The following is a 24,844-nucleotide window of genomic DNA, read 5'->3' on the forward strand; positions in this document are numbered from 1 at the left end:
GGGAAGGGAAACTTCAAAGCTTTGCCAGAGCCTGACCAATACAAATGCAGATGCATGAAGCTAAACATCAGATTGAGCACGGGGACCCCAATAGAGAAGTTAGGGGAAGGACTGAAGGAGCTGAGGTGGTTTGCAACCCCATAGGAAGAAAAACAATATCAACCAACCAGACACCCCAAAGCTCCCAGGGACCAAACCAACTAAAGAGTACACATGGAGGGACCCATGGCTCCAGCTGCATATGTAGCAGAGGATGGCCTTATCTGGCATCAGTGGGAGGGGAGTGTCTTGGTCCTGTGGAGGCTCGATGCCCCAGTGTAGGGGAATGCTAGGGAGGTGAGGTAGGAGTGGGTGAGTGGGTGGGTGGATGGGTGGGGGAGCACCCTCATAGAGGAAGGGGGTGGGGGGAGGAGATAGGGGATTTGTGGAGGGCAAACTAGAAAGGGGAATAACAACTGAAATGTAAATAAATAAAATAGACAATAAAATGTGTTTATTTTTATATCTATATTATAATCATCATCATCATCATCATCATCATCATCATCATCATCATGATGGACTGGGGTGCAGCTCAGTGTTAGAGTACTTCCTTGGATTATTTAAGACCTAGATCTCTTACTTCCAGTACCACATACATGAAGGCAAGGGGAAAAAAAGGAATAAAACATCCACATTGGAAAGTGGAAAAAAAAAGAAAACCAATGGAATTCACCCAAGGGTCAGGAGAAGTGAGGCAGAGACGGCTCGGTGAATACAAATACTGGTTGTTCTTCCAGAGGACCTGAGTTTGAGTCCCAGCCCCCACGTGGCGGCTCACAACCATCTGTAACTTCAGTTTTAGGGGTTCCAAAGACCTTTTCTGACCTCAGGCACCGGACACACAAGTGGTACACAAACACACATGCAAGCAAACACTCATACACACAAAATAATTTTTTTTTTTTTTTGCTGTTTCAAAAAGCTTTATTTTTACTTGGTCCAAGACTTGGGAGAGGCTCCAGGGCGGTTACAAAGCTGCCTAGTGGCTTTAGAGGTTCATTCGGGTGGAGGTGCTGAGGCGGTCGGTGCAGAGCAAAGGAGGGAGCCCCTTGGAAGGCACAGAGGCCTAGTCGTGCTTCAGAGTGAGGCGCTCAAAGAGATACTCGCCCAGAGATGCCTGGGCCACGCCAGTCTGCACTGGTTGTGGCCCTGCCACCCTACGGAGGTTGGTCAGGTGGTTGCCCATCTTCTTGATGAGCTTCACCTCCTTATCCAGGAAGTGGCTTTCCAAGAAGTCACAGAGGTGAGGGTCTGTGCGGGCAGAGCCCAGGGCGTGCAGATCCAAGAGGGCCTGGTTCAGGTTCTTCTCCAGGGCCAAGGCAGCTTCCATGGCCGCCAGGGTTTTACCCCACTCATCTTGAGATGGCTTCTGCACATCCTGGAAGAGTGCACGGCCCCCGCGTTCGTTCTGCAACTTGAGGAGACGCTCGGCGCCCTCGCGCTTCTCCTCGGCCAATTCGCGGAAGAAGTGGCCTACGCCCTCCAAAGCCACGTCATCCCGATCAAAAAAGAAGCCCAGAGAGAGGTAGGTGTAAGAGGCCCGCAGGTGCAAGTTGACCAGGCGGTTCACGGCAGCTTCCACTTCGGTGGAATAATTCTGACGAATCTGAGAGGTCATGGCTGATCCGGAGTATGGAGCTAACCGCGAAGACGGGGCTGGCTGGTCCTAGGAGCCGAAGGCGGCAAGGAGATGGTCCCGGAGGCTGCGACTGGAGAGACTTGTAAGGCGGCTGGAAGTGAATAAAGTGGTAGTCCCCGGGTCTGTTCCGTCCAAACACTGTTGAAGCAAGATACAGATCCTCGGGATCTCCAAAGCGCTGCTCCATAAAAATATTTTTAAAAGTTAGTATCTCCCTAAACTAACTACAACCAGAAATAAATACCAAAACAACATTTAGGAGTGGTTCGGAGGGTTCTGTTTGCTTGGGGTTTTGCTTTTGGTAGTTTTGTTTGTTTGTTTGAGATGGAGTATAATTATCTAGCTTGGAACTCAGAAATCCACCTGCTTCTGACTGCTGAGTGCTAAGATCAAAGGTATGTGCTACCATGCCTGTCTAAAACATAATGTTATAAGAGCTGCAAAGGTAGAAAACCACTTAGGGGTTAACTCTGCTTCACAGCACAACACTGCTGAGAAAGGTAAAGAAGTCCTATATAAGTAAGCAGAGACATCCTGGTTCATGATGCAAAGCGTCAAATTGTCTTCAGACTTTCCCAGGCTGCTGTCCAGACTCAAAATAGTCCCAGTCAAAATCCCAAGGGGTTGCTGTTATGTTTAGAAATTGAGAAGCTAACTTCTCATTTTTTTAAATGTTATTTTATGCATGTAGATGCTTTGCCTGCATAATTCTGTGTACCATTTGTATGCCTGGTGCCTTCAGAGGCCATGAAAGGGAATTAGATTCCTGGAAGTAAGATTTACAGATGTTGTCAGCAGCCACCATGTACTGGCATTTGAACCAGGACCTCGGGAAGAACAGCCAGTGCTTTTAACCACTGAGCCATCGCTCCAGCCCCTTCTGCATTTTGGAGGGTCTCAACATTATGTTGCTCAGACAAGGCTTCAAGTAGCTGCCTCAAATAAATGATCCTTTGGCTTCAGCCCCCGAAGCTGCTGGACAACGAGCTAGATGGGACAACAGGCAAGTGCCACTGTGATGCACTTGGTTGGCTTAACAAGCTAATCTTAAACTCATGTGGAAATATAAATGGTCTGGCTCTTCAAAAGCAAAAGCAACAACAAAGAACACCTCTGAAAATGAGAAAATTGGAAGAAACACTAAGTTTCAGGATTTATTTTAGTTATAATAATCAAAACATTGTGGTATTGGCACCAGCACAGATAACACAGGTCACGGAAACAAAACACAAACTAGAAATAGGCCCACATATATTTAGACAGCCAGGTTTTAACAAAATCACAAGGGCCGGCAGTTGAATAAAGTAGGACTTAAACAGAAGTCTGAAAACTGGATATCTACATATAAAGATGGATGGAGAAGCATTCTATAGCATACTTTTTATTTCATTTACAAAGCAAAATAAATTCAAGATAATCACAGCCCCAAATAAAACCTAAGCTGGTATCACTTTTAGAAGCATGAAGGAAAATATGTAGCTATGAGATAGGCAAAGATTTTAAATGACATTGTCTAAAAATTAGCATAAAAAACTGATATAATTTTTTTATTTTAAATTTTTACTTATATGAGTACACTGTAGCTGTCTTAACACACACCAGAAAAGGGCGCCAGATCTCATTACAGATGGTTGTGAGCCACCATTTGGTTGCTGGGGATTGAACTCAGGACCTCTGGAAGAGCAGTCAGTGCTCTTAACCCCTGAGCCATCTCTTCAGCCCAATATAAATTCTTAAATAAGGTAAAGTTTTGGGGTTGGTGGTCCTGCTGGGAATGAAACCCAAGAATCTGTACAAAGCAGGCAAACATTCTTGCCTGAGCTCCATCCCCAACACAAATATTTAATCAAAATTAAGAATGCTAGGGGAGGGAGAATTGGCTCTGTGGTAAGAACACTGGCTACTCTTCCAGACAAGCAGCATTTGACTCCCAGCACCCATGTGGCAGCTCACAAACACTGACAACCTCAGTCTCAGGTGACCTGACACATTCTCCTGGCCTGTGTGGGCACCCCACACACGTGGTACACAAACACACATGCAGAGAAAACACCTATAAACATTGAATTAAAATAAAGGTTTAAAGGGAATGGAAAGATGACCCACAATTGGTCAGAACTGGAGGTTAGAATTCTCCACAAGTCATTTAGTTGGTGAAAATACTTGTCGTAAATGGCTAGGGTGCTGCTGGCACTGGAGCACCTGACTAAACTCAAGGTCCTGGTTTCATCTTGAGCATTGAGAAAACAAAACAAACCCTCAAAAACATGTATACCAAATAAATAAAGAACTTTCAAGATCAAAACCTGAGGTGACAGCAGATGCTGGTGAGGATATGGAGAAAGAGGAACACTCCTCCATTGTTGGTGGGACTGCAGACTGGTACAACCACTCTGGAAATCAGTCTGGAGGTTCCTCAGAAAATTGGACATTGTACTACCTGAGGACCCAGCAATACCTCTCTTGGGCATATACCCAAAAGATGCCCCAACATACAACAAAGACACATGCTCCACTATGTTCATAGCAGCCTTATTTATAATAGCCAGAAGCTGGAAAGAACCCAGATGCCCTTCAACAGAGGAATGGATACAGAAAATGTGGTACATCTACACATTGGAGTACTATTCAACTATCAAAAACAATGACTTCATGAAAATCATAGGCAAATGGATGGAACTAGAAAATATCACCCTGAGTGAGGTAACCCAATCACAGAAAAACACACATAGTATGCACTCACTGATAAGTGGATATTAGCCCAAAAGCTCAGATTACCCAAGATACAATCCACAGACCACATGAAGCTCAAGAAGAAGGATGACCAAAGTGTGGATGCTTCAGTCCTCCTTTTTTTTTGGTTCTTTTTTCGGAGCTGGGGACCGAACCCAGGGCCTTGCGCTTCCTAGGTAAGCGCTCTACCACTGAGCTAAATCCCCAGCCCCTTCAGTCCTCCTTAAAAGGGGGAACAAGGGGTTGGGGATTTAGCTCAGCGGTAGAGCGCTTGCCTAGCGAGCGCAAGGCCCTGGGTTCGGTCCCTAGCTCCGGTCCCCAGCTCCGAAAAAAAAAAAAACCAAAAAAAGGGGGAACAAAATTACTCAGAGGAGGAGATAAAGTTTGGAGCAGAGACTGAAGGAATGGCCATTTAGTGCCTGTCCCACCTGGGTACACAGCCCGTATATATGCAGCCACCAAACCCAGACAATATTGATGAAGCCAAAAAGTACATGCTGACAGGAGCCTGATATAGCTGTCTCCTGAGAGGCACAGCCAGAGCATGACAAATACAGAGGCGAATGCTAGCAGCAAACCATTGAACTGAAAACAGGGTCCCCATTGGAGTAATTAGAGAAAAGATTAAAGGAGCTGAAGGGGTTTGCAACCCCATAAGAACAACAATGCCAATCAACCAGCATTCCCAGGGACTAAACCACTACCCAGAGAGTACACATGGAGAGACCCATGACTCCAGCTGCATATGTAGCAGAGGATGGCCTTGTTGGGCACCAATGGGAGGAGAAGGCCTTGGTTCTGCCAAGGCTGGACCCCCCCACCCAGTGTAAGGCAAATGTCAGGGGGTGGGTAGGGGGAGTGCTTGGGGAGGGGGAACACCCTTATAGAAGGGGAGGGGATAGGGGGCTTATGGCTGGGAAACAGGGAAAGGGAGTAACATTTGAAATGTAAATTAAAAATACCCAATTTAAAAAAAAAAAAAGAACTTTCAAAACTAAGTTAGAAAACAACACAATTTAAAAACTGTGATGATGGCAGAGGAGATGGCCCAGCAGGTAAAGAACTTGCCTACAAGTTCTTAGGACCAGTACTCAGATCCCAAGCCCCAAGCTTGGAAGGTAGGGACAGGTGATTCCTGGAGCAAGCTGGCTTGCTCACTAGCTGGTACCAAGAAGCTCTGGAGGGGCTGGAGAGATGGCTCAGTGGTTAAGAGCACTGACTGCTCTTCCAGAGGTCCTGAGTTCAATTCCCAGCTACCACATGATGGCTCAGAACCATCTTTAATGAGATCTGACACCATCTTCTGGTGTGTCTGAAGACAGCTACAGTGTACTCACATAACTAAAATAAATAATAAATCTTAAAAAAAAAAAAAAAAGCAGCAGCTCCGGATTCAGTTTAGAGACCCTGCCCAGCAATGATGATGATAAGAAGGTAAGAATCCAGATATACTCATAATCTCAATATTCCATCCTCCATGTGCTCATGTGCACACACACACACACACACACACACACACACACACACACACACTATAAAAGTGTGGAATTTCAAGAGGAAGTGTACCAAAAAAGTTACACACTGGAAATAAGCACAGACTGTCAGACATGACCAGCACACACTACAAGGCCGAAACAGAGAGGCCTCCTCACACAGAGCAGTGATACCCTCACACTACTATTGAAATGTTAAACAATGAAAAAGAGATTGGCAGTTTCTTTTGTCATTTTGTTGTTGAGACAAAGTCTCTCTCATTCTGTAGTCCAGGCTAGACTAACTCATTTATGTAGATTCAAACTTAAGGCAATCCTGAGACAAAGTCTCTCTCATTATGTAGCCCCGGCCAGACTAACTCATTTATGAAGATTCAAACTTGAGGCAATCCTCCTGACTCAGCCTCCCAAGTGCTGAGATTATAGGCATTGGCTACTGCCCCTGGCCTGGCAGTTTCTCAAATGTCAAAGATATACTGCTAGCACATTGTCTGACCTTCCCATCCCTAGGTGTCTAACCACCGGGAATGAAAAGTCCAGCACACTTCAATCTATTCAAGCACACTTCACAGCAGCAGCATCTGTAACAGTCCCAAACAACCACATGTCAGTCACAGTTAAGTGGAGAAACTGTGTGCTCTAGCAGACTACGAGTCAAGAATAAGAACAAACCACTGACACCAGAGGACAACACAAATGGGTTTCAAAACAATGAGGCTCAGTAAAATAAAATGAAGTTTCAGTTAATGTGCTATGTAATCCCATTTACATAAAACTCTACAAAATACAAATTTAAAAAGCACATTGGAATTTGTGCACAGTTGGATAGGAAGGCACAATCTGAGGAGGAGAAAGGGGAGCATGAGGAACTTTGGGAGGTTAAAACATAACATTCACTATTTTATGTATCTGGCTATAGGTATGTTGCTTAGTTGTGCTGGCAGTAGTAGACAATGAACCTGGGACCCTCGAGCATGCTAAGCAAGCACTGTACCACTGAGCTACAGCCCCAGCTCTTCTGTTTCTGTTTCTTGTGTTGTGGAAAAGAGAGCTCCTGGGCCTTGTACAAACTGCATATTTTATTACTGAGCTTCATGCCCAAGCCCTAGCTATATTTATCTTGTTTGGGTAAGTCTACTGTCGATTTCATGAGGAACTCCTTTGTTAAAATTACTGTAAAAATGTTAAATAAAAGCAATTTTATTGAATGAAAACTATATATTAACAAAGCTATTAGAATGATCTAGCAATAACCCATTCTTAGCTAAATAAGCCCTTGTGTTTTTAAATCCAGATGACTTTAAGTAGATGCAAACTAACATTTCCAAAATAGCCCAGAGCTATTTTAGTCACTTTACCTGTACTAACATTACTACCCTATCACTGTTATATCTTAAAGCTACTAGTTGTAAGAGAAGTGGGAAGTAAAAAAATACCAATAAACTCTAGAAACCAGACAAGGACTTTTTTTTTTCTCACTTAACTCTTTTACTTCCTGCAAACCAAATACATGATATAATGATCAATAAGCAGCCAGCAGATTTGAAATTTAAATCCATCAGAGGAGAGTTTAATATTTTTTAGACAGAGTCTCACTAAGTAGCCCTGGCTGCCATGGGACTCCCTATCTGGCTGTAGCCCAGAGTGTCTTGACTTGTAATTCTCCTGCCTTGGCATTGAAGGCCATCATTACCACTGGCTAAAATCTCTAAGTTTAAGTGGAATTTTCACTACAGTGGAAACACACATGCCAAGAAAAAGGTTACTACTGCATATTTAAGTTTTAAGTTTTTATATAATAATTTTTAAGGAAAAGAAGATGAACACCCCTTTTTGCTTTTTTAATAATGTAAGGACTTAAGGAAGAAAGCCAGGCAGGCAGGCAGGCTGGAGAGGTAGCTCAATGGAGAGGTAGCTCAATTTAGAACACTGGCTGCTTTCCAGAGAATCTAGAGATTTAAGTCCTAGCACCCATATGGTAGCCTAAACTATCCACAACTCCAGTTCTAGGGGATCAAACACCCTCTTCTGGCTTCCGTGGGTACCAAAGAACATATGTAATGCACAGGCATATATACAGATAAGAAAAATAAAATATATAAATTTCTTTAAATGAAAAGCACTGAAGACATCTTTAAAGAAGTTCGAATGTTGGACATTCCTACAGATCTCTTGCCAACGAGTAAGGAACTATACAGAAGACCAAAGTAAAGCCGTTGTAGATCAGTGATGCAGACAGGAGACAGATCATGCCTAGACATACTTTTCTAAGGGAGTTGATATTTTATTATCTGCATGTACTGAGTAAATACCCCTAGTGAATATGGTTTTCTGTGTGTTACTAGCAGTTTCTTCATTGTATTTCCTTAAAACCCTATTTATTTCCAAAAGGGATTTAAGAATAGCTCTTCCAACTACAAACAGGATACCAGCCAGCAAGCTTCTAAGTGTTCAACTTTGTCTATTTCTCTCACTCATTTTCTTAGAACCCATACCAATCCTATTTTAGATGAAATAACTTAACCATTAAATATTGAAGCTGAAATATTGCTCAGCAACAAAGTGCCCGCTAGCACACTTGAGTCCCCAGTTCAGTTCCTAGCCCAGAGGCAGAGGGAGAGAACTTAAAACCAACCCTAGCATCTGGGGGTTCATCTTTTAGTACACATTATGACAAGGTCTCAGAACCTGCTATCCTGACACTTAGGGCAGCATCTAGCTACTATACGTAGTATGCAACTGCCCACAGAACAAGTGTTTCCAGACGTGACCAACTGCTGCTGACACAATGTGCTTGCCTAAGAACCATGCCTCTACAGCTACGTTAGTGTGGGCTTCTCAAGGGCACAGGTCTGTAAGAATATTCAACACCTGAAGGTTTGAGGTTTGAAAGTAAGACATCCCTGGTGATTTCATTTTGTAAAAAGACTCCTTAAATTAAAAAAAAAAAGTTTTTTTTAAGTATTCTATTTTCAAACTGAGATCTGTATAAAATACAAACCAGGTTGTATAAAATAACCAACATGTGTGGTAGTAATACATCTCATGTTTCCCAAGTTACAAAACACACACACAACCACAAAAGTCTCTGTGCCAAAGAAATATAAACCAATCGGTAATCAACCCTGGCAATTAATTTAGGAACTCTCAATGTCCTGCTGTAAGTGAGCTTTACAGCTCTGCAATTATGCAGTCTACGTACGGCTTGTCGCAAGTCAGAGTCTGGTTGCATCAAGTGTCAAGTTTCAACTGCCATGATTTTGTAATACATCTACGTGTTCAACGACTTTGTATGTCTCAGCATATCTTTTCATAAACTTCATCCAGAATGAAAATGTTTAAAAACCTCGCCCATATTTAAAAGGTTTAGGTAAGATGGATCTGATTGCTTTCACAGTATATCATAGGAGCATGTACTTGTGATAAAGATTAGCTGTCAGACATGTAGGAAGGCTGAAAAAAAATTAGAGACAGAAAATCTGGGCTTCGTTTGGGATTCAGTCTCCGTTGGCTCCATCCATTGCTTACCTTCAACTTGCTCGTTTATATTTTTAAAAACGGCAATAATATCTCTATTTCTAGACAGACTGTCAAGCTACATTGTACTAATTCATGTGAAACCCTTTGTAGACAGTTAACACAATTGTTGGGTATTACTAGTGGTATTAGTCACAACACAGTAGAGAAGTCCACCCATGAAACAGAGGACACACCACTAAACATATAAGTCACTTTCCAAAATAGGCAGAAGTTAGGAAAACAGCTTGAGAAGATAAACTTTGACTTAGAATCCAGTCATGTGGCCTCTAACCTCAGTTACCGTATTATTCTATACGTAAGCCCTGAATGACTCTCCTTTTTACCTCAAATTTCTTCATAAAAAAACCCAACAAAAAAAACAAAAAACAAACAAACAAACAACAACAAAACCAAAAAAACAAGTACAGAATCAAAAGTCCCATAAGTACACAGTTTGGCCTTTAGCAATGTTGTCTATGATCAGGTATCCAAAAATCCCCGTTTAACACTTTATCCCAAATTTAGGTCTTTAGAGAAACTCAAGTTGAAGATGGTGGAGAGTAAGAAATTTTTAATGAAAACTGAATTCTGTATAGTTCTCGAGAATCTCGTTCTCTGTCATTAGTTTTCCTTCTAAAAGGACAGCAAATGAAGAACAGGGTGTAGGGCGGGGTTCTTTCCACAAGCTTCAGGAACCACCCACTTCCCAAAGAGGTGTAATTGCTTCCTCCAGGCCCTCACCTGCCAAAAAAACTTGAAAGACTACGGGTTACACTGGCCGAGCCAGCACTCTGCTTTTCTTTCTACTCGGGTGGGGATGGCAGTAGTCAGTCATGGCAAACACACCCTCTAAACACCATTACCCACACCAAGTGTCCCTGAAGTCTCATCAAGGACTTAAGTTTCTGGCCTGACATTTTTTTTTTTTTTTTTAAAGAATCAGACCAGGAACTCAAACGTGGATCTCTCCGAGCTGGTGCTGACTGGTTTATACCAACTGCCAAGCCGCCCCCTTCCCTCACCGTCCGCCCTCCCGCGCGTGGGCAGAGGCGCTGCCGGCCCTCACTCCCGACCGCGCCAGGTCGCGAGGGCGAGCCCCGGAGCTCGCGGGGTGACAGGCCAGGGCAGCGAGGCCGCGGCTGTGCCCCGGGTCACTACTCTCCTCACCGATGACGATGCGCAGGTGCTTGAGGCGGGTCAGCGCGTCCTTCTTGGTGTCCAGCACCTTCTGGGTGGACTTCTTCACGTCCCCGTGCGGCTTCTTAGAGAACATCCTGCGGCCGCCGCGGCCCCTCCCGGCCGGGTCCCGACGACCCAGCGCAGGCGGTGGGCGGGGAAGAGGCTAGCCGCGGCGGCTCATGCGTTCCCCAGCCCCGCGGGCCCCGCGGCCAGGCCCGCCTCGCGCTGCCGCTGCACGGAACCTGCAGCCCCGGCTCCAATATGGCGGATCCGCCCCGCGCGCTGCAGCGACGAGGAGACGGGGAGCGGCCGCCGCCGCCCAGGCCGTGGCCGGGACCCCACAGCCGCGGAGATGGAGCGCTCCGCCGCGGCGCCACTCCTCTCTCCCTGAGGCCCCCTTAAGGTTGAAGCTTCTCTAGCAGCTTCAACCCTGCGGAGGCCAAAATCCAGTCGTGTGGTGATGGAGTTTCACGACTCTGCCGTCGGTGGCGAACGGTCCCCGTGGCAACCGCCTTCTGACGTCAAGTGCTCGTGACGTCATGCTAGCGTGAACTCATTTCTGCCTCTGAAACCGCTTGGTTTCCTGTGTATGCACTAATGAAGAAGGGCAAGAAAGTTTAGGAGGGTGTTGTCTACTGTGGGCTCCTTGTAAACAACAGTTCCTAGAGTTTTTGTTGAAAAGATCTTTCATCTTCGCTCTTTAAATCGATCTCTCCTAGTAACTTAAACATCAGAACAGATGTGCAAGGCCAGCTTGATACCAGCTCTGAACCCTTACCAGTGATTTCACTTTCTAATTTGGATTCTTCCTGTGTTTTGCAAAATAATGGTTAAAAATGTACTGTACTTTAGAGATGCGTAGGAGTGTTATATCCTTTTCCTTTAAATTAACATGCACATGACTAGAGCTGCAGTTTGCTGGTGATCTCCAGCACTGAAAAACAAGACATACATAAATAAAATATCTTGTATAAGTAAATGCGTCCTACCATGTATTAGAGAGAAAAATTAAGAAATCTGGATGATTTTAAAGGAAGGCTGTCTTAGGATGTGAAGTACTCGCATAAATCCGAAGAAAACTGCCTAAAACAGCTAAGTGTGGTAGTGCTCTGGTGTTGTAGCAGGATTTGAGAGGCAAAACATAATTTAAGGTCAAGGTCAGCTACATTAGACCATGTCTCAAACACAAGACAAAACATAGGGAGATAACCACAGAATTCTAGACTCTGGCTTTTCTGTCATTGCCTATCCCTCGTGCCCAGTCACCTGCTGATCTGCCTTCCGTCACTCTGAATCCGTATTTGTTAGACAGTTTTGTTTGTGTTTTTTCTTTAGAGACTTTAAATGATTTATTTGTTTGTTTGTTTAGTTTTGATTTGATTTGGTTTTCCAAGACAGGGTTTCTCTGTGTAGCCCTGGCGGCCCTGGAAGTCACTCTGTAGATCAAGCTGGCCTCAAACTCAGAGATCCACCTGCTTCTGCCTCCAGAGTGCTGAGATTAAAGGCATGTGCCAGCACTGTCCAGTGTGTTTGCGTGCTTGTTTTGGTGTTTGGCCTGCATGTATGTCTGTAAGATGGGGTCAGAGCCTTCTGGAACTGGAGTTACACACAGATGTGAGTTGCCAGGTGGGTGCTGGGAATTGATCCTAGGTCCTTAACCACTGAGCTGATTTATTTTTATTTTTTTTTGAATCTGTGTGTGTATGTACATGTGCATATGTGTACACCTACACAAACATTAGTGTTGGTGCCATTTGAGGCTGTACTTACAGGCAGTTGTGAGCCACCCAGACTCCTTGGTACTGCAAATCAAGCTTGGGTCCTCTGCAAGAGTATATGCTCCCCTAACCACTGAGCCATCTCTCCAGCTCCCTTCTTTTAGAGTTTTACATAAAATCTACAGAATACATAAAATCTACAAAATACTCTTATTTTGTCTAGCTTCTTTCATTCGACATAACATTTTTTTAACAGTGGTGTATTGTCAGTAACGTTCGTCTTCAAATAGTAATTCACCAGTGAGTACAACAGTAGGAACTCCCACGGCCTATTAAGAATAGCAGTAATTAGTAGGAGGCTTCTGAAAAAACTAACAAGATACTTTAAAACGTTTGTGCAATCTTGTGGTGGTTTGAATAGGTATGGTCCTCACAGATTCATGTGTTTGAATGCTTGGCCCTAGGGAGTGACTCTGTTAGGAGTTGTGGCCTTGTTGAAGTAGGTGTGGCCTTGTTAGAGGACTTGTGCTGCTGTGGAGGTGGGCTTTGAGGTCTCCGATGCTCCAGCTCTGCCCAGTGTGGAATCCAGTCTCCTCCTGCACCAAGTATTCCTCCATGCTGCTACGCTTCCCACCATGATGATAATGGACTGAACCTCTGAACCAGTAAGCCAGCCCCAATCAAATGTTTGACTTTATAAGAGCTGCCTTGGTCACCGTGTCTCTTCACAGCCATGAAACCCTAAGACAAAGCTGATTCAAAAGTTCCATTTTTAGAACTCTTTTAAAAAGAAATGTCGGGGAAAAAAGTCTGCGTGAAATATTAAGGCATTTCTAACTGTATAAACTGACGACATGACCACTCCATGGTGTGGTTTCATTGTAGATATATAGCCAGAGGCATCTGGCATTGTCCAGAGAGGAGAGGGAGAAAGCAATAGACCACACATGGAGGGCAGACTGGGCCTGGCTGGAAGAGAGGCAGGAGCAGAGCAGAGAGAGGTGGGAAGGAGCATAGAGAAGAGAGAGAAGGAAAGTGCTGACGACCAGAGAGTGATATGGAGAAATAGCAGGTTAGGAGGAGAATGAGGAGCCGGGGCAGAAGCCTGTGTGCTGGAGGCAGGTCAGGGTAGGGAAGGAGGTGAGGGGGCCAGGATGCCAGCATGGGTCTTGAGATGTGTGCTGAGTTCTTGTGGTGCTGAGGGGGCCAGGATGCCAGCATGGGCCTTGAGATGTGTGCTGAGCTCTTGTGGTGCTGAGGGGGCCGGGAAGCCAGCATGGGCCTTGAGATGTGTGCTGAGCTCTTGTGGTGCTGAGGGGCCGGGAAGCCAGCATGGGCCTTGAGATGTGTGCTGAGTTCTTGTGGTGCTGAGGGGCCGGGAAGCCAGCATGGGCCTTGAGATGTGTGCTGAGTTCTTGTGGTGCTGAGGGGCCAGGAAGCCAGCATGGGCCTTGAGATGTGTGCTGAGCTCTTGTGGTGCTGAGGGGGCCGGGAAGCCAGCATGGGCCTTGAGATGTGTGCTGAGTTCTTGTGGTGCTGAGGGGCCAGGATGCCAGCATGGGCCTTGAGATGTGTGCTGAGCTCTTGTGGTGCTGAGGGGGCCAGGATGCCAGCATGGGCCTTGAGATATGTGCTGAGTTCTTGTGGTGCTGAGGGGCCAGGATGCCAGCATGGGCCTTGAGATGTGTGCTGAGCTCTTGTGGTGCTGAGGGGGCCAGGATGCCAGCATGGGCCTTGAGATGTGTGCTGAGCTCTTGTGGTGCTGAGGGGGCCAGGATGCCAGCATGGGCCTTGAGATGTGTGCTGAGCTCTTGTGGTGCTGAGGGGGCCGGGAAGCCAGCATGGGCCTTGAGATGTGTGCTGAGTTCTTGTGGTGCTGAGGGGGCCGGGAAGCCAGCATGGGCCTTGAGATGTGTGCTGAGTTCTTGTGGTGCTGAGGGGGCCGGGAAGCCAGCATGGGCCTTGAGATGTGTGCTGAGTTCTTGTGGTGCTGAGGGGGCCGGGAAGCCAGCATGGGCCTTGAGATGTGTGCTGAGTTCTTGTGGTGCTGAGGGGGCCGGGATGCCAGCATGGGCCTTGAGATGTGTGCTGAGTTCTTGTGGTGCTGAGGGGGCCGGGATGCCAGCATGGGCCTTGAGATGTGTGCTGAGCTCTTGTGGTGCTGAGGGGGCCGGGATGCCAGCATGGGCCTTGAGATGTGTGCTGAGTTCTTGTGGTACTGAGGGGCCGGGAAGCCAGCATGGGCCTTGAGATGTGTGCTGAGTTCTTGTGGTGCTGAGGGGGCCAGGATGCCAGCATGGGCCTTGAGATGTGTGCTGAGTTCTTGTGGTGCTGAGGGGGCCGGGAAGCCAGCATGGGCCTTGAGATGTGTGCTGAGTTCTTGTGGTGCTGAGGGGCCCGGGATGCCAGCATGGGCCTTGAGATGTGTGCTGAGTTCTTGTGGTGCTGAGGGGGCCAGGATGCCAGCATGGGCCTTGAGATGTGTGCTGAGCTCTTGTGGTGCTGAGGGGGCCGGGAAGCCAGCATGGGCCTTGAGATGTGTGCTGAGCTCTTGTGGTGCTGAGGGGGCCGGGATGCCAGCATGGGCCTTGAGATGTGTGCTGAGTTCTTGCGGTGCTGAGGGGCCGGGAAGCCAGCATGGGCCTTGAGATGTGTGCTGAGTTCTTGTGGTGCTGAGGGGCCCGGGAAGCCAGCATGGGCCTTGAGATGTGTGCTGAGCTCTTGTGGTGCTGAGGGGGCCGGGAAGCCAGCATGGGCCTTGAGATGTGTGCTGAGCTCTTGTGGTGCTGAGGGGGCCGGGAAGCCAGCATGGGCCTTGAGATGTGTGCTGAGCTCTTGTGGTGCTGAGGGGGCCGGGAAGCCAGCATGGGCCTTGAGATGTGTGCTGAGCTCTTGTGGTGCTGAGGGGGCCGGGAAGCCAGCATGGGCCTTGAGATGTGTGCTGAGCTCTTGTGGTGCTGAGGGGCCGGGAAGCCAGCACAGACGTTGGTGTGCTAATAGGCACCACAGTCAGCTGTTCATTCCATCTGCCTTTTGGAATTTGAGGGAACTGGATTTCCTTTGGACCTGACAATAACCTGAAAAACTCTACCATGGCCAGGTTGTGGTGGCACATGCCTTTAATCCCAGCACTCAAGAGGCCATGGCAGAAATCTCCTGAGTTCAAGGCCAGCCTCGTCTACAGAGTGAGTTGCAGGACAGCCAGGGCTTTGTCTTAAGTCCCAGGACACCAAGAATCTTTGTCTTGAGAAACCAAAGAAAATGATAAATAAATAAATAGGAAAGAAAGAAAGAAATGTCATATGTGTTACTGTCACCTTGACATAAGCTAGAGTCATCTGGGAGAGGACCTCAACTGAGGAAATGCCTCTGTCTTAGGGTTTGGAGTGATGAAGCACCCTGACCAGAAGCAACTTGGAGAAGTAAGGGTTTATTTTGTGTTCACTTCCCCATCACTGTTCATAACAAGAACTCAGGGCAGGAACTTGACTGCAGGAACTGATGCAGAAGCCATGATGGAATACTGCTTACCTTTGCTCTGCCTGCTTTGACCTAGCTCTCTGGACAGACCGTAGAGGAGGCTACATCCATCACTAATTAAGAAAATGCCGTGCTTACAGTCTGATTGGAGCAGCAGTTCTCAACCTGTGGTCCAGACCCCTTTGAGGGTTGAATGACCCTCTCACAGGGGTCACCATTGGAGAACAGTCATTTACATTATAACTTACAACATAATAGTAGGAAATTACAGTTATGAAGTAGCAACAAAAATAATTTTATGATTGGGGTGTCACTACATGAGAAACTATATTAAAGGGTCTCAGCACAGTGTTATAGAGGCAATTTTTGAGGTTACCTCCTCTCAAATGGTTCTAGCTTATGCCAAGACATGAACACTACCCACTACTGGAACAGAGGCTCTCCCGAAAGCTGTAGGTTTACTGGGGTTGCCCTGTCTGGCCTCAGTGGAAGAGGAGGCACCTAAACTATCAAAGACTTGATACACCAGGTTAGGGGCATACTGAGGAGGACCCCACCCTCCCAGAGGAGAAGGGGTGAGGGATCGAGGGAGGAAAAGGGAGGGCAGCATTTGGGATGTAAATAAATAAATAATTATTAGCACCCCCCCCAAAAAAAACCCAATTTCCCCCCAGAAGCCTGCATAGGCCAGAGTAGGAGTAGGGGTGGCTTCTAGCCCAGTGCTTGCAGGACATCTGCATCAAATGCATGTGGCTGTCTTCAGCAACAGGGTCTTCCCATCTGCTCCGGATGTGCAACCAGTAGCAGCAGCAACTGCCTGTATAGCTTTAGGGGTCTTGCTTTTGAGGCAAGGTTTTACTGTTTAGCCCAGGCTAGCCTTGAACTCTCAGTCCCTTCACCTCAGGCTTCTCAGTGCTGCAGTTATCAATATACAACATTGCACCCAGCTATGAAGACTTTGTTTATTTTACATGTATTTCTGTGTGTATGGTTATGTGTGTGGGCATGTGCACTTATATGAACATGTGTGGCAGTCAGAGCTCAGTTTATGGGAGTCAGTGCTCTCCTTCTACCCTGGATTCCAGGGATTAAATTCAGTTCATCAGGCTTGACTCACAGATCGGCTTACCTTCTGAGCTATCTTGTTGACCCCTAAGACGCTTCCTGGTATGGAAGATACTTGGCAATGCTAGACAGAAAATAACAGATACGTGTTCCAGTCCCTAGCACTGCAAAAAATAAAAAATAAAGTGGATACAATGTGAAAATATGTACACTATCAATTATTTGTAAAATGATTTGAAAAAAAGGGTGAAAAACTATTCCCAAATAGTGATTGCATTTACAAAGTAGAATTTCCTTGTTTCTGTTTGCTTTATAAAAATCATTCTCTGCCTTTACCAAAAAAAAAAAATCAACTTTTGTTTTTAATCAACAAAAACTAGTGCAGTCGTCTTTTGTGTGTATTTCTGTCTGTGTTCACATGCTATGAAGACAGAAGGTTTACCATTGAGTACCTTCCTCAGTTAATTTCTACATTCATTCATTCATTCATTCACCTTCAGGCAGAGTCTCATTGTTAATCCTGGCTGACTCTGCCTCCTGACTTCTGGGATTGAAAGGCACTCAGCTCCACCCCTGGTCTCTGCAGTCTTCTGCATTTACTTTTATCACTTTTTATTATATGCATGTATGTGTATCCATATGTGTGCACATGAGTACAGGTGCCCTCTAAGGCCACAGCTTGACAAATGAGGACTGGGTTTTATCACTGGAAACAAAGACCTGTTCTTATAATACATAAGTCGTGCTGGCCACACAAAAGCTAGATGCTTATCATGTGATACCATCTTTTGTTTAAAGTGTGGGAAAAAAACAAAACAAAACAAAATAAAACAAAACAAAACAAAACTCTCGGGGTCTTCTAACACTAAGTTGCATGCCCAGCCCCATATTTTTAATGTTGTTTTTCATCTGTATCATCTGTGAGACCACTAAGAGGACTTTAACTAAGACCAGGTGTGTAGTATCAACTGTGGAAATTCAATTACTTTTAAAGTCTTAAAATATCAGAATATGACATTTAGTTCAAGTAAGAATGAAGTTCAGAGAATGGGAGAAAAAGACAATAAGGAGTCTATGTCTTTTAAGCACTGACATGTAAATATGTTCACCTGAGATGGCAGCATGGTGAACTTTTTTTCTGAGACAGAATATTCTGTATCCCAGACCTACTTCAAATGTGTATGTAGTCAACGATGACCTTGAACTTCTGACCTTCCTGCTCTCACCTCAGGAGTACCAGAATTCCAAGCACTCACAACCACACTGTTTTCTGTACTGCTGGGATTGAACCCAGACCCACATGTATGTTAGGCAAACACTCTACCAACTGATCTACATCCTCAGCCCCTCTGAAAATCTTTTCTAAACAAAAGTAGTTAGGAAAGTACTACTGTTGGACTTACCCCCAAGTTCTTTTATGTCTAAGTAGAAGTCAGCTAGAGTCTTATCATGTGATACCACCCTTTGCTTAAAGTATGTGAGAAAAAAAACCCAAAACCCTGGTCCCATGTCTCTATGCAATCAGAAAGGGAGACTATTTTGACAACTTCTGTTAATAATTGTGACCATCTCACTAAAAATCCAAAAGTGGCAGTTTTATAAAGATCAGTTGCAGTAGATAATATAAAAGCACATAGACAAACACTCCCTGCTCTTTCCAATAAAATCTCTTAAAAACCTTTAAATATGTCTTCTATGTATGCAAGACTTTGTGGGGAATATAAAAACTTTGTAGGGAATATAAAAGCACATTCTCTGCTCTCTCCAATAAAACCCCTTGAAAGCTTTTAAGATTTATTTATTATATATGAGTACACTGTCACTGACTTCAGACACACCAGAAGAGGGCATCAGATCCCATTACAGATGGTTGTGAGCCACCATGTGGTTGCTGGGATTTGAACTCAGGACCCATAGAAGAGCAGTCAGTGTTCTTAACCACTGAACTATCTCTCCAGCCCCTTGGAAACCTTTAAATATATCTTCTATGTATGCAAAACCTTGTAACAATATGTTTTTCCATTTGGAAAAGAACTACACATTAGGATATCTGATGATAAATTTCCTTAAGTCATATCAAACAATAATAGATTTCAGAAAATTCTTTAAGAACTGGAAGCCTATCATGATCATCATGCTCATTAAGGTTTTCTGAGTTCCCAGTTTTCACGGCGAATTGTTATTAATTTATTTCTCTGTATAAGGTAGGGACTGAACCTAATGACCTTGCACATGAGAGGCGTGCAAGGCTATCTCTCCGTTGTCCTGCTGTTGAGTTATATACCCACCTCTGCGAAGACTGAGTTTTATCATTGGAATCGAAGACCTGTTTTTGTAACATGTCAGAAAGCTCCCCTCCATTTGCAGAGCTGTTTAATTCTTCTTTCCACTCCTTCCTCGAGGGTCTCTAAAGAGAAACAGTGCCTATTATGTTCAGGTCATCTCCTGAAATTCTCACTCCTGTCACATAATAGGCAGTCAGTAAATGATACGCTAATGAATACAAAAAGGAATTGGGGGCAAGGACAGGATCTTTCTCTAGCTCAGGCTGGTCTAGAATTCACTAGATAGCCCAGGATAGCCCTCAACTCTAGGTAATCCTCCTGCCTCAACCTCCCAAAGTCTGAGATTATAGAAATGAACCACCACACCTTCCTCTCCCTCTCTCTCTCCTTCTCCCCTTCTCTGTGTGTGAGTGAGTGAGTGTGTGTGTAGTATATGCATGTGTGGAGGCCAGAGATGGAGCTGAGTATTGGCCTCTATTGCTCTCCACCTTAGGCAGGGTCTCTTACTAAATCTGGAACTCACTGATTGGCCAGACTGGCTGGACATGGAGCCACCAGGATCCTCCTTTCTCAGCTCCCTAGCTTTGGTATTGCAGGTGCTGAGGATTTGAACTCAGGCCCTTGTGCTTGCACAACATGCACTTTACCCATTAAACCATGTATGCACTCAACCCCTCCCTAGAGAAGAAAGTTTTAAACAAAATAGTAAGTTATGTTAGGATATTTAATATATTACTCACTACTTCCATTTAAATAAATATACAATGTGAGCATATAGCTCCTGCTTGTAATTCCAGCCCATGGGAGTCTGAGGTTGGCAGACCCTAAGTTGGAGGCCAGCCTCGGTTACATAGTAAATTCCAGGTTAGTCTGGCACAAAATCAGTCTTACTTTGTTTGTAATGTGGTTCTCTGAAGCTCTGTCTTACAGTTGGTATGACAAAATTTTGGTGCTAGTTATTGGGGATCCCCTCTTCAGAGTCTTTAGTTTATTATAATTGCGCTACTATAAGGCTTAGTTATTTTTTTTCTTAGCTTCAGCCTGACTTTGAAGACTGTGTAACTGGAGTCTCAGCTCCACCTCGTGGTCGATTTGGGAATTGTTTGCTGTCCATCAGACACAGGACCTGCTTCCTGAGTGCTGGGGTATGGCATGCACCACCACACCTATCTCATCCTAGGACTCCCCTTCAGTTTTGTCTGTTTCTCTTGGGAACCTCTCCGGTGCCTTCTGTAGTGGCTGCATCGATTCGCACTCCCACCAGCATTGCAGAAGAGTTCCTCAGCCCCTACATCTCCACTAACATTAGTTGTTTGTTTTCTTGATCACAGCCATTCTGGCTGGAACGAGACATTTCAGTGTAGTTTTGATTGGTATTTCCTTGATGGTTAAGGAAGTTGAACAGTTTTTTATTGGCCGACAAATAAAAGTTTTAATGTTTCCTTCCTTCCCCCCTCCCACGACAGTCTCTGCGTTAACATAACCTTGATCTAAGAGTTTCATGTAACAATGTTCATTCAGGCAACTAACTTTTATCTTTTGAGAATTATCAAAGTTGTGTTTACTCATGGTGTTCCCATTCATTGTGTTCCCTTAGGGAAATGGGGGATTGCTTAAGTACCCAATTTGCATAAAAATTTTACTTTTTACACATTATATATAGCACTTAAAAGTGACTGGTACAATTTGGGGATCCCCTCTTCAGAGTCTTTAGTTTATTATAATTGCGCTACTATAAGGCTTAGAATATACTTTAGAAATATAATAAAATGCAGTTTTCATTTACTCCAAAAACTCAAAAATACTACAAAATGGGAGGGTATATATTCTAGCATCATTGTATCTGTTTGACAAATTCATACCACATATTGGCAGGGTCTTTCAAATGTGGAGAAAAAAAGGAAGAAAGAAGAGAAAAGACAAAGGCCTTGTCCTAATTCTGATACTATGGCTGCTTTAGATCATTTGTCAAAGTGGTTAGCAAACACTTTGAACAATAATATTCCCCTTAACAAAATAAGACTATTTCTAATAGCAATAAAAGCAATCCAAGTGCCTGTTAAGAGGTGCGTGATTGGGGTTGGGGATTTAGCTCAGTGGTAGAGCGCTTGCCTAGCAAGCGCAAGGCCCTGGGTTCGGTCCCCAGCTCCAAAAAAAAGAAAAGAAAAAAAAAAGAGGTGCGTGATTAATAGTCATACATTTATTCAGTCACTACTTGGAAAAGGTGGGCAGTGGTGGTGCACACTTTTAGTTTCAGTGCTCAAGAGGCAGAAGCAGACTGATCTCTGAGTTTGAGACCAGCCTGGTCTACAGAGTGAGTTCCAGGACAGCCAGGGCTACACAGAGAAACCCTGTCTCAAAAACAAGCCTCCCCTCCCCCCCCAAAAAAAAAACCAAAACCAAAACAAAACCCAAATAGCTTATAGTGTATTTAAATATCTTTCAAATTCACACACACACACACACACACACACACATATATATGTTAGTTAAAGGACATTGTAACTGGAGCCTAGTGACTGGATCTCTCATCTCCACACTCTGGGCATGGGAAATAATGGCAGGCAATCTCTGTGAGTGTGAGGCCAGCCTGATCTGCATCATGAGTTCCATCCAGCCAGAGTTATACAGTGAGACTCACTAAATAAATAAATAAATACATAAATAAATACATAAATAAGCAACACTCACAAAATAAATAAATAAATAAAATAGCAGCAGCAGCAGCAGCAGCAACAACAAAACCAACCACTGTAGGTTCTGGAGGTAAACCACAGACAGGAAGGACAAAATCAGAGATAAACTTCAACACATAATTAAAAGTGCAATCTTAAAAAATATGAAAAATTTAATACATTTTTTGGGTAGTATTCAAGATATTGTCTTAGATTTTCTATGGCTGCAACGAAACACCATGACTAAAGAGCATGTTGAGGAGGAAGAGGTTTCTTTGGCTTATATCAATGTTGATATCTATATCAATGTTGATATCTATATCAATGTTAAAGAAGTCAGGAGAGGAACTCAACCAGGGCAGGAACCTGGAGACAGGAGCTGAGGCAAAGGCCATGGAGGGGTGCAGCTTACTGGCTCGCTCCCCATGGCTGGCTCAGCCTGCTTTTTATAGCATCCAGGACCACCAGCCCAGGGATAACACCAGCCACAATGGGCTGGGCCCTCTGCCATCAATAACTAATTTAGAAAAGGCCCTACAACTGAATCTTATGGAGGCATTTTCTCAATTAAGCGTCTCTCCTTTCAGGTACCTTTAGTTTGTGTGTGGGTATGTATGTTCGCATGTGTCTGTAGGTATATATGGAGATCAGAGTTTGACGTTGATTGTCTTTCTCTATTATTCTCCTTTGTAGACATTGAGTTTGGGCCTCTCTTGTACCCAGAACTCACTGGTTCAGCCGGTCTTGGTTGTCCAGAATTCTCTGTCCCTGTTTCCTTAGCATTGTGGTCCCATGTAGGCTGCTGTGCTGGCCTGGTCTTTACTTGGATTCTGGTTACACGAACTCCAGTCCTCATATTTTCACAGCAAACACTTTACCCACTGAGCTATCTTTCCAGCTTCTGACAAGAATCTGAGACTTTGGAAGGAATTTAAAGTTAAGATCACAAAACTTATTTTATAAATGACCAGAGATTCTGTGTTTTGTCGAGTTTACTTCTGGGTTATTAGATAAGTGTGGCTTGAATCCATGCCTCTTGCTCTCTCACTTCCTTATGTCTGAGGCTGACCTCGAATTTGTGTCAAATCTCTTGCTGCAGCCTCTGGCGTTAACTACGGTTAAGCCACCCATGCCTGGCCCCCTTTGCTTACCTTTGAACAGCAGAAGCAGAAAGCACCCACTTGAGGACCACTGTGTGCCAAGAGAGTACATGCAAGCTCTGATGCCACACTACTTAACGTTCAAAGCTGAGACCTGTTATCTATTACCCGTATGACCTTGGTGAGGTAGTTTGACTGCTCTGTACCTCAGTTTCCTCCTGTGTAAAATTAACTCTCAGATTTGTTGTGGAGATTAAATGAACCACCTTATTTAAAGTACCCAACAGTGCAAGGCATAAGTAGCCACTAGAAATCTCAGTACTATTTAGCACACACTCTCTGGTTACTGATATAACAAAGATTAACTGGAACCAAGGGCTTTTGCCAACAGCTGTTTTTATTTGATCTGCATTTGAGAAGCGGAACCCAAGACTAGGAGCCAGAATCCCTGCTCTCAGGAAGATGAGGCCATGCAGTGAACTCAAGACCAGCAAGACTCTGTCTGGACAAACATGCTGGTAGTCTCAGATCCTAGCAACTGGCAGGTTGCAACATAATAGCTGCCCACACACAGTAGCTGTGCTTTGCCTTGTATTTTCACACTTGATTAAAACAACCCTTGCTTTCAAGGAACTCACAGTCCTATAGGTAGCCCACGGTGGCTGAATATAGCCTGGTAGGAAAAGAAGAAGAAAAAAAGGACTAAGTACAGATCGTAGTCATTGTCTGGGAGCACGAGAGCATCTGAAATGCGGGAAATGGTGGTGGTGGTGATGGTTTGAATATGCTTGGCCCAAGGTGTGGCACTTTTAGGAGCTGTGGCCCTGTCGGAGTAGGTGTGGTCATATTAGAGGAAGTGTGTCATTATGGGCGTGGTCTTTAAGACCCTCACCCTAGCTCCCTGGAAGCCAGTCTCCTAGCAGCCTTCAGATGAGGATGAAGAACTCTCAGCTCTGCTCCCGCCTTGGTGGTAATGGACAGAACCTCTGAACCTGTAAGAAAAGGAGCAAGCTGAGAAAGGAAAAATATTTAAAGGGGCACCGGGGAGTAGAATCTATGTTCTAGGCTATAACAGATCCTACTCAGCTAAATTTAAGTCAAGGTGTGGTTTAATCCCAAGAGACAGGGCCAAGCAGATCTCTGAGCCAAGGTCAATCTACAGAGCAAGTTCCAGAACAACTAAGCTTCATTCTACTTCCTGATGTCCCTTTAATACTTGAACCATATATTTTGTTGACAAAAAAAATCAACTCATCTAACCCACACAGTGAACTTACCAAGATAACCTGATAATGAGTGAAAGTGGTCAGTTATAAGTTACGATTATTATGGTAGTTACAGCGTCATCCTTGTCTGTGTAATCCTATCTTTGAAAAAAAAAAAGACACCTTTTTAAGTCAAACATTAATTTTTCATCGGAACCTGAAATTAAATCAACGGGTAGCTTCTTCCATTAAAAAAAAAAATGTAAGAATGCAAAATTGAAATACTAAAACTTCCTTTCCCTCTATTTTTTTGGTTGAAAAAATTTCAAGAACAATTATAATTTCTCTGTGAAAATTTACAAAGTACGAATTATTTCCTACATCTACATTTCAATTTAAGTTTATTAGCCGTAATAAAAGTAATACTAATGTAGAAGAGACGATTCTGCAGCCCTCCATGCTCATAGAGTGTGCAAAAACCTTTTCAAGCAAAGGACCTTTTCACATTCTTTTCACATTTTGAGTAGCTGGGCAGATTAAATAACCAATTGGCGGGAAAAGGATAAGTACAGACCAAATCCGCGCAATCTGTTTCTGTTTAGTTTATAAACTGCGTTCCAGTATGCCAGCTTTCCTGCCTTGTGGGACTTGAAGTCCGAAGTTAAAAGTGATTGAGGCAGTTGAACCTTAGAAACCCACAGCCCGTGAAGC

General features: G+C 44.5%; 2 protein-coding genes, 1 long non-coding RNA gene and 1 other non-coding gene across 5 annotated transcripts in view; all 4 read right to left on the reverse strand.

Annotated features, from left to right (window-relative positions):
* Ralgapa1 (Ral GTPase activating protein catalytic subunit alpha 1) overlaps window positions 1-10,710 on the reverse strand; it is a 274,933-nt gene extending 264,223 nt beyond the window's left edge. The window contains exon 1 of the mRNA NM_020083.4: window positions 10,594-10,710. Coding sequence (NP_064468.4) covers window positions 10,594-10,699 — 106 coding nt within the window. The 5' untranslated portion in view covers window positions 10,700-10,710. The remainder of the gene's footprint in view (window positions 1-10,593) is intronic.
* On the reverse strand, window positions 936-10,478 carry Ftl1l2 (ferritin light chain 1 like 2). The gene is made up of 2 exons (XM_039113181.2): window positions 10,168-10,478; window positions 936-1,859 (listed from the first exon to the last, which is right to left on the reverse strand). Exon 2 carries the CDS (start codon window positions 1,658-1,660, stop codon window positions 1,109-1,111), a length of 552 nt encoding a protein of 183 aa, XP_038969109.1. The 5' UTR covers window positions 1,661-1,859; window positions 10,168-10,478; the 3' UTR covers window positions 936-1,108.
* A 268-nt stretch (window positions 10,711-10,978) lies between the features above and the next one.
* Window positions 10,979-11,069, reverse strand: Mir3593 (microRNA 3593). The gene has a single exon (NR_037394.1). It is a non-coding gene; the product is annotated as a microRNA 3593 (primary transcript).
* A 12,238-nt stretch (window positions 11,070-23,307) lies between these two features.
* Window positions 23,308-24,844, reverse strand: LOC102546497 (uncharacterized). 2 transcript variants are annotated; one of them, XR_005505941.2, is made up of 4 exons: window positions 24,708-24,844; window positions 24,206-24,295; window positions 23,821-23,920; window positions 23,308-23,601 (listed from the first exon to the last, which is right to left on the reverse strand). It is a non-coding gene; the product is annotated as an uncharacterized LOC102546497 (long non-coding RNA). The 2 variants fall into 2 exon arrangements; XR_010052252.1 differs by having other exon boundaries at window positions 24,206-24,291; window positions 24,708-24,840.

This window comes from Rattus norvegicus, chromosome 6, assembly GCF_036323735.1.
Source record: "Rattus norvegicus strain BN/NHsdMcwi chromosome 6, GRCr8, whole genome shotgun sequence".
NCBI lineage: Eukaryota > Metazoa > Chordata > Mammalia > Rodentia > Muridae > Rattus > Rattus norvegicus.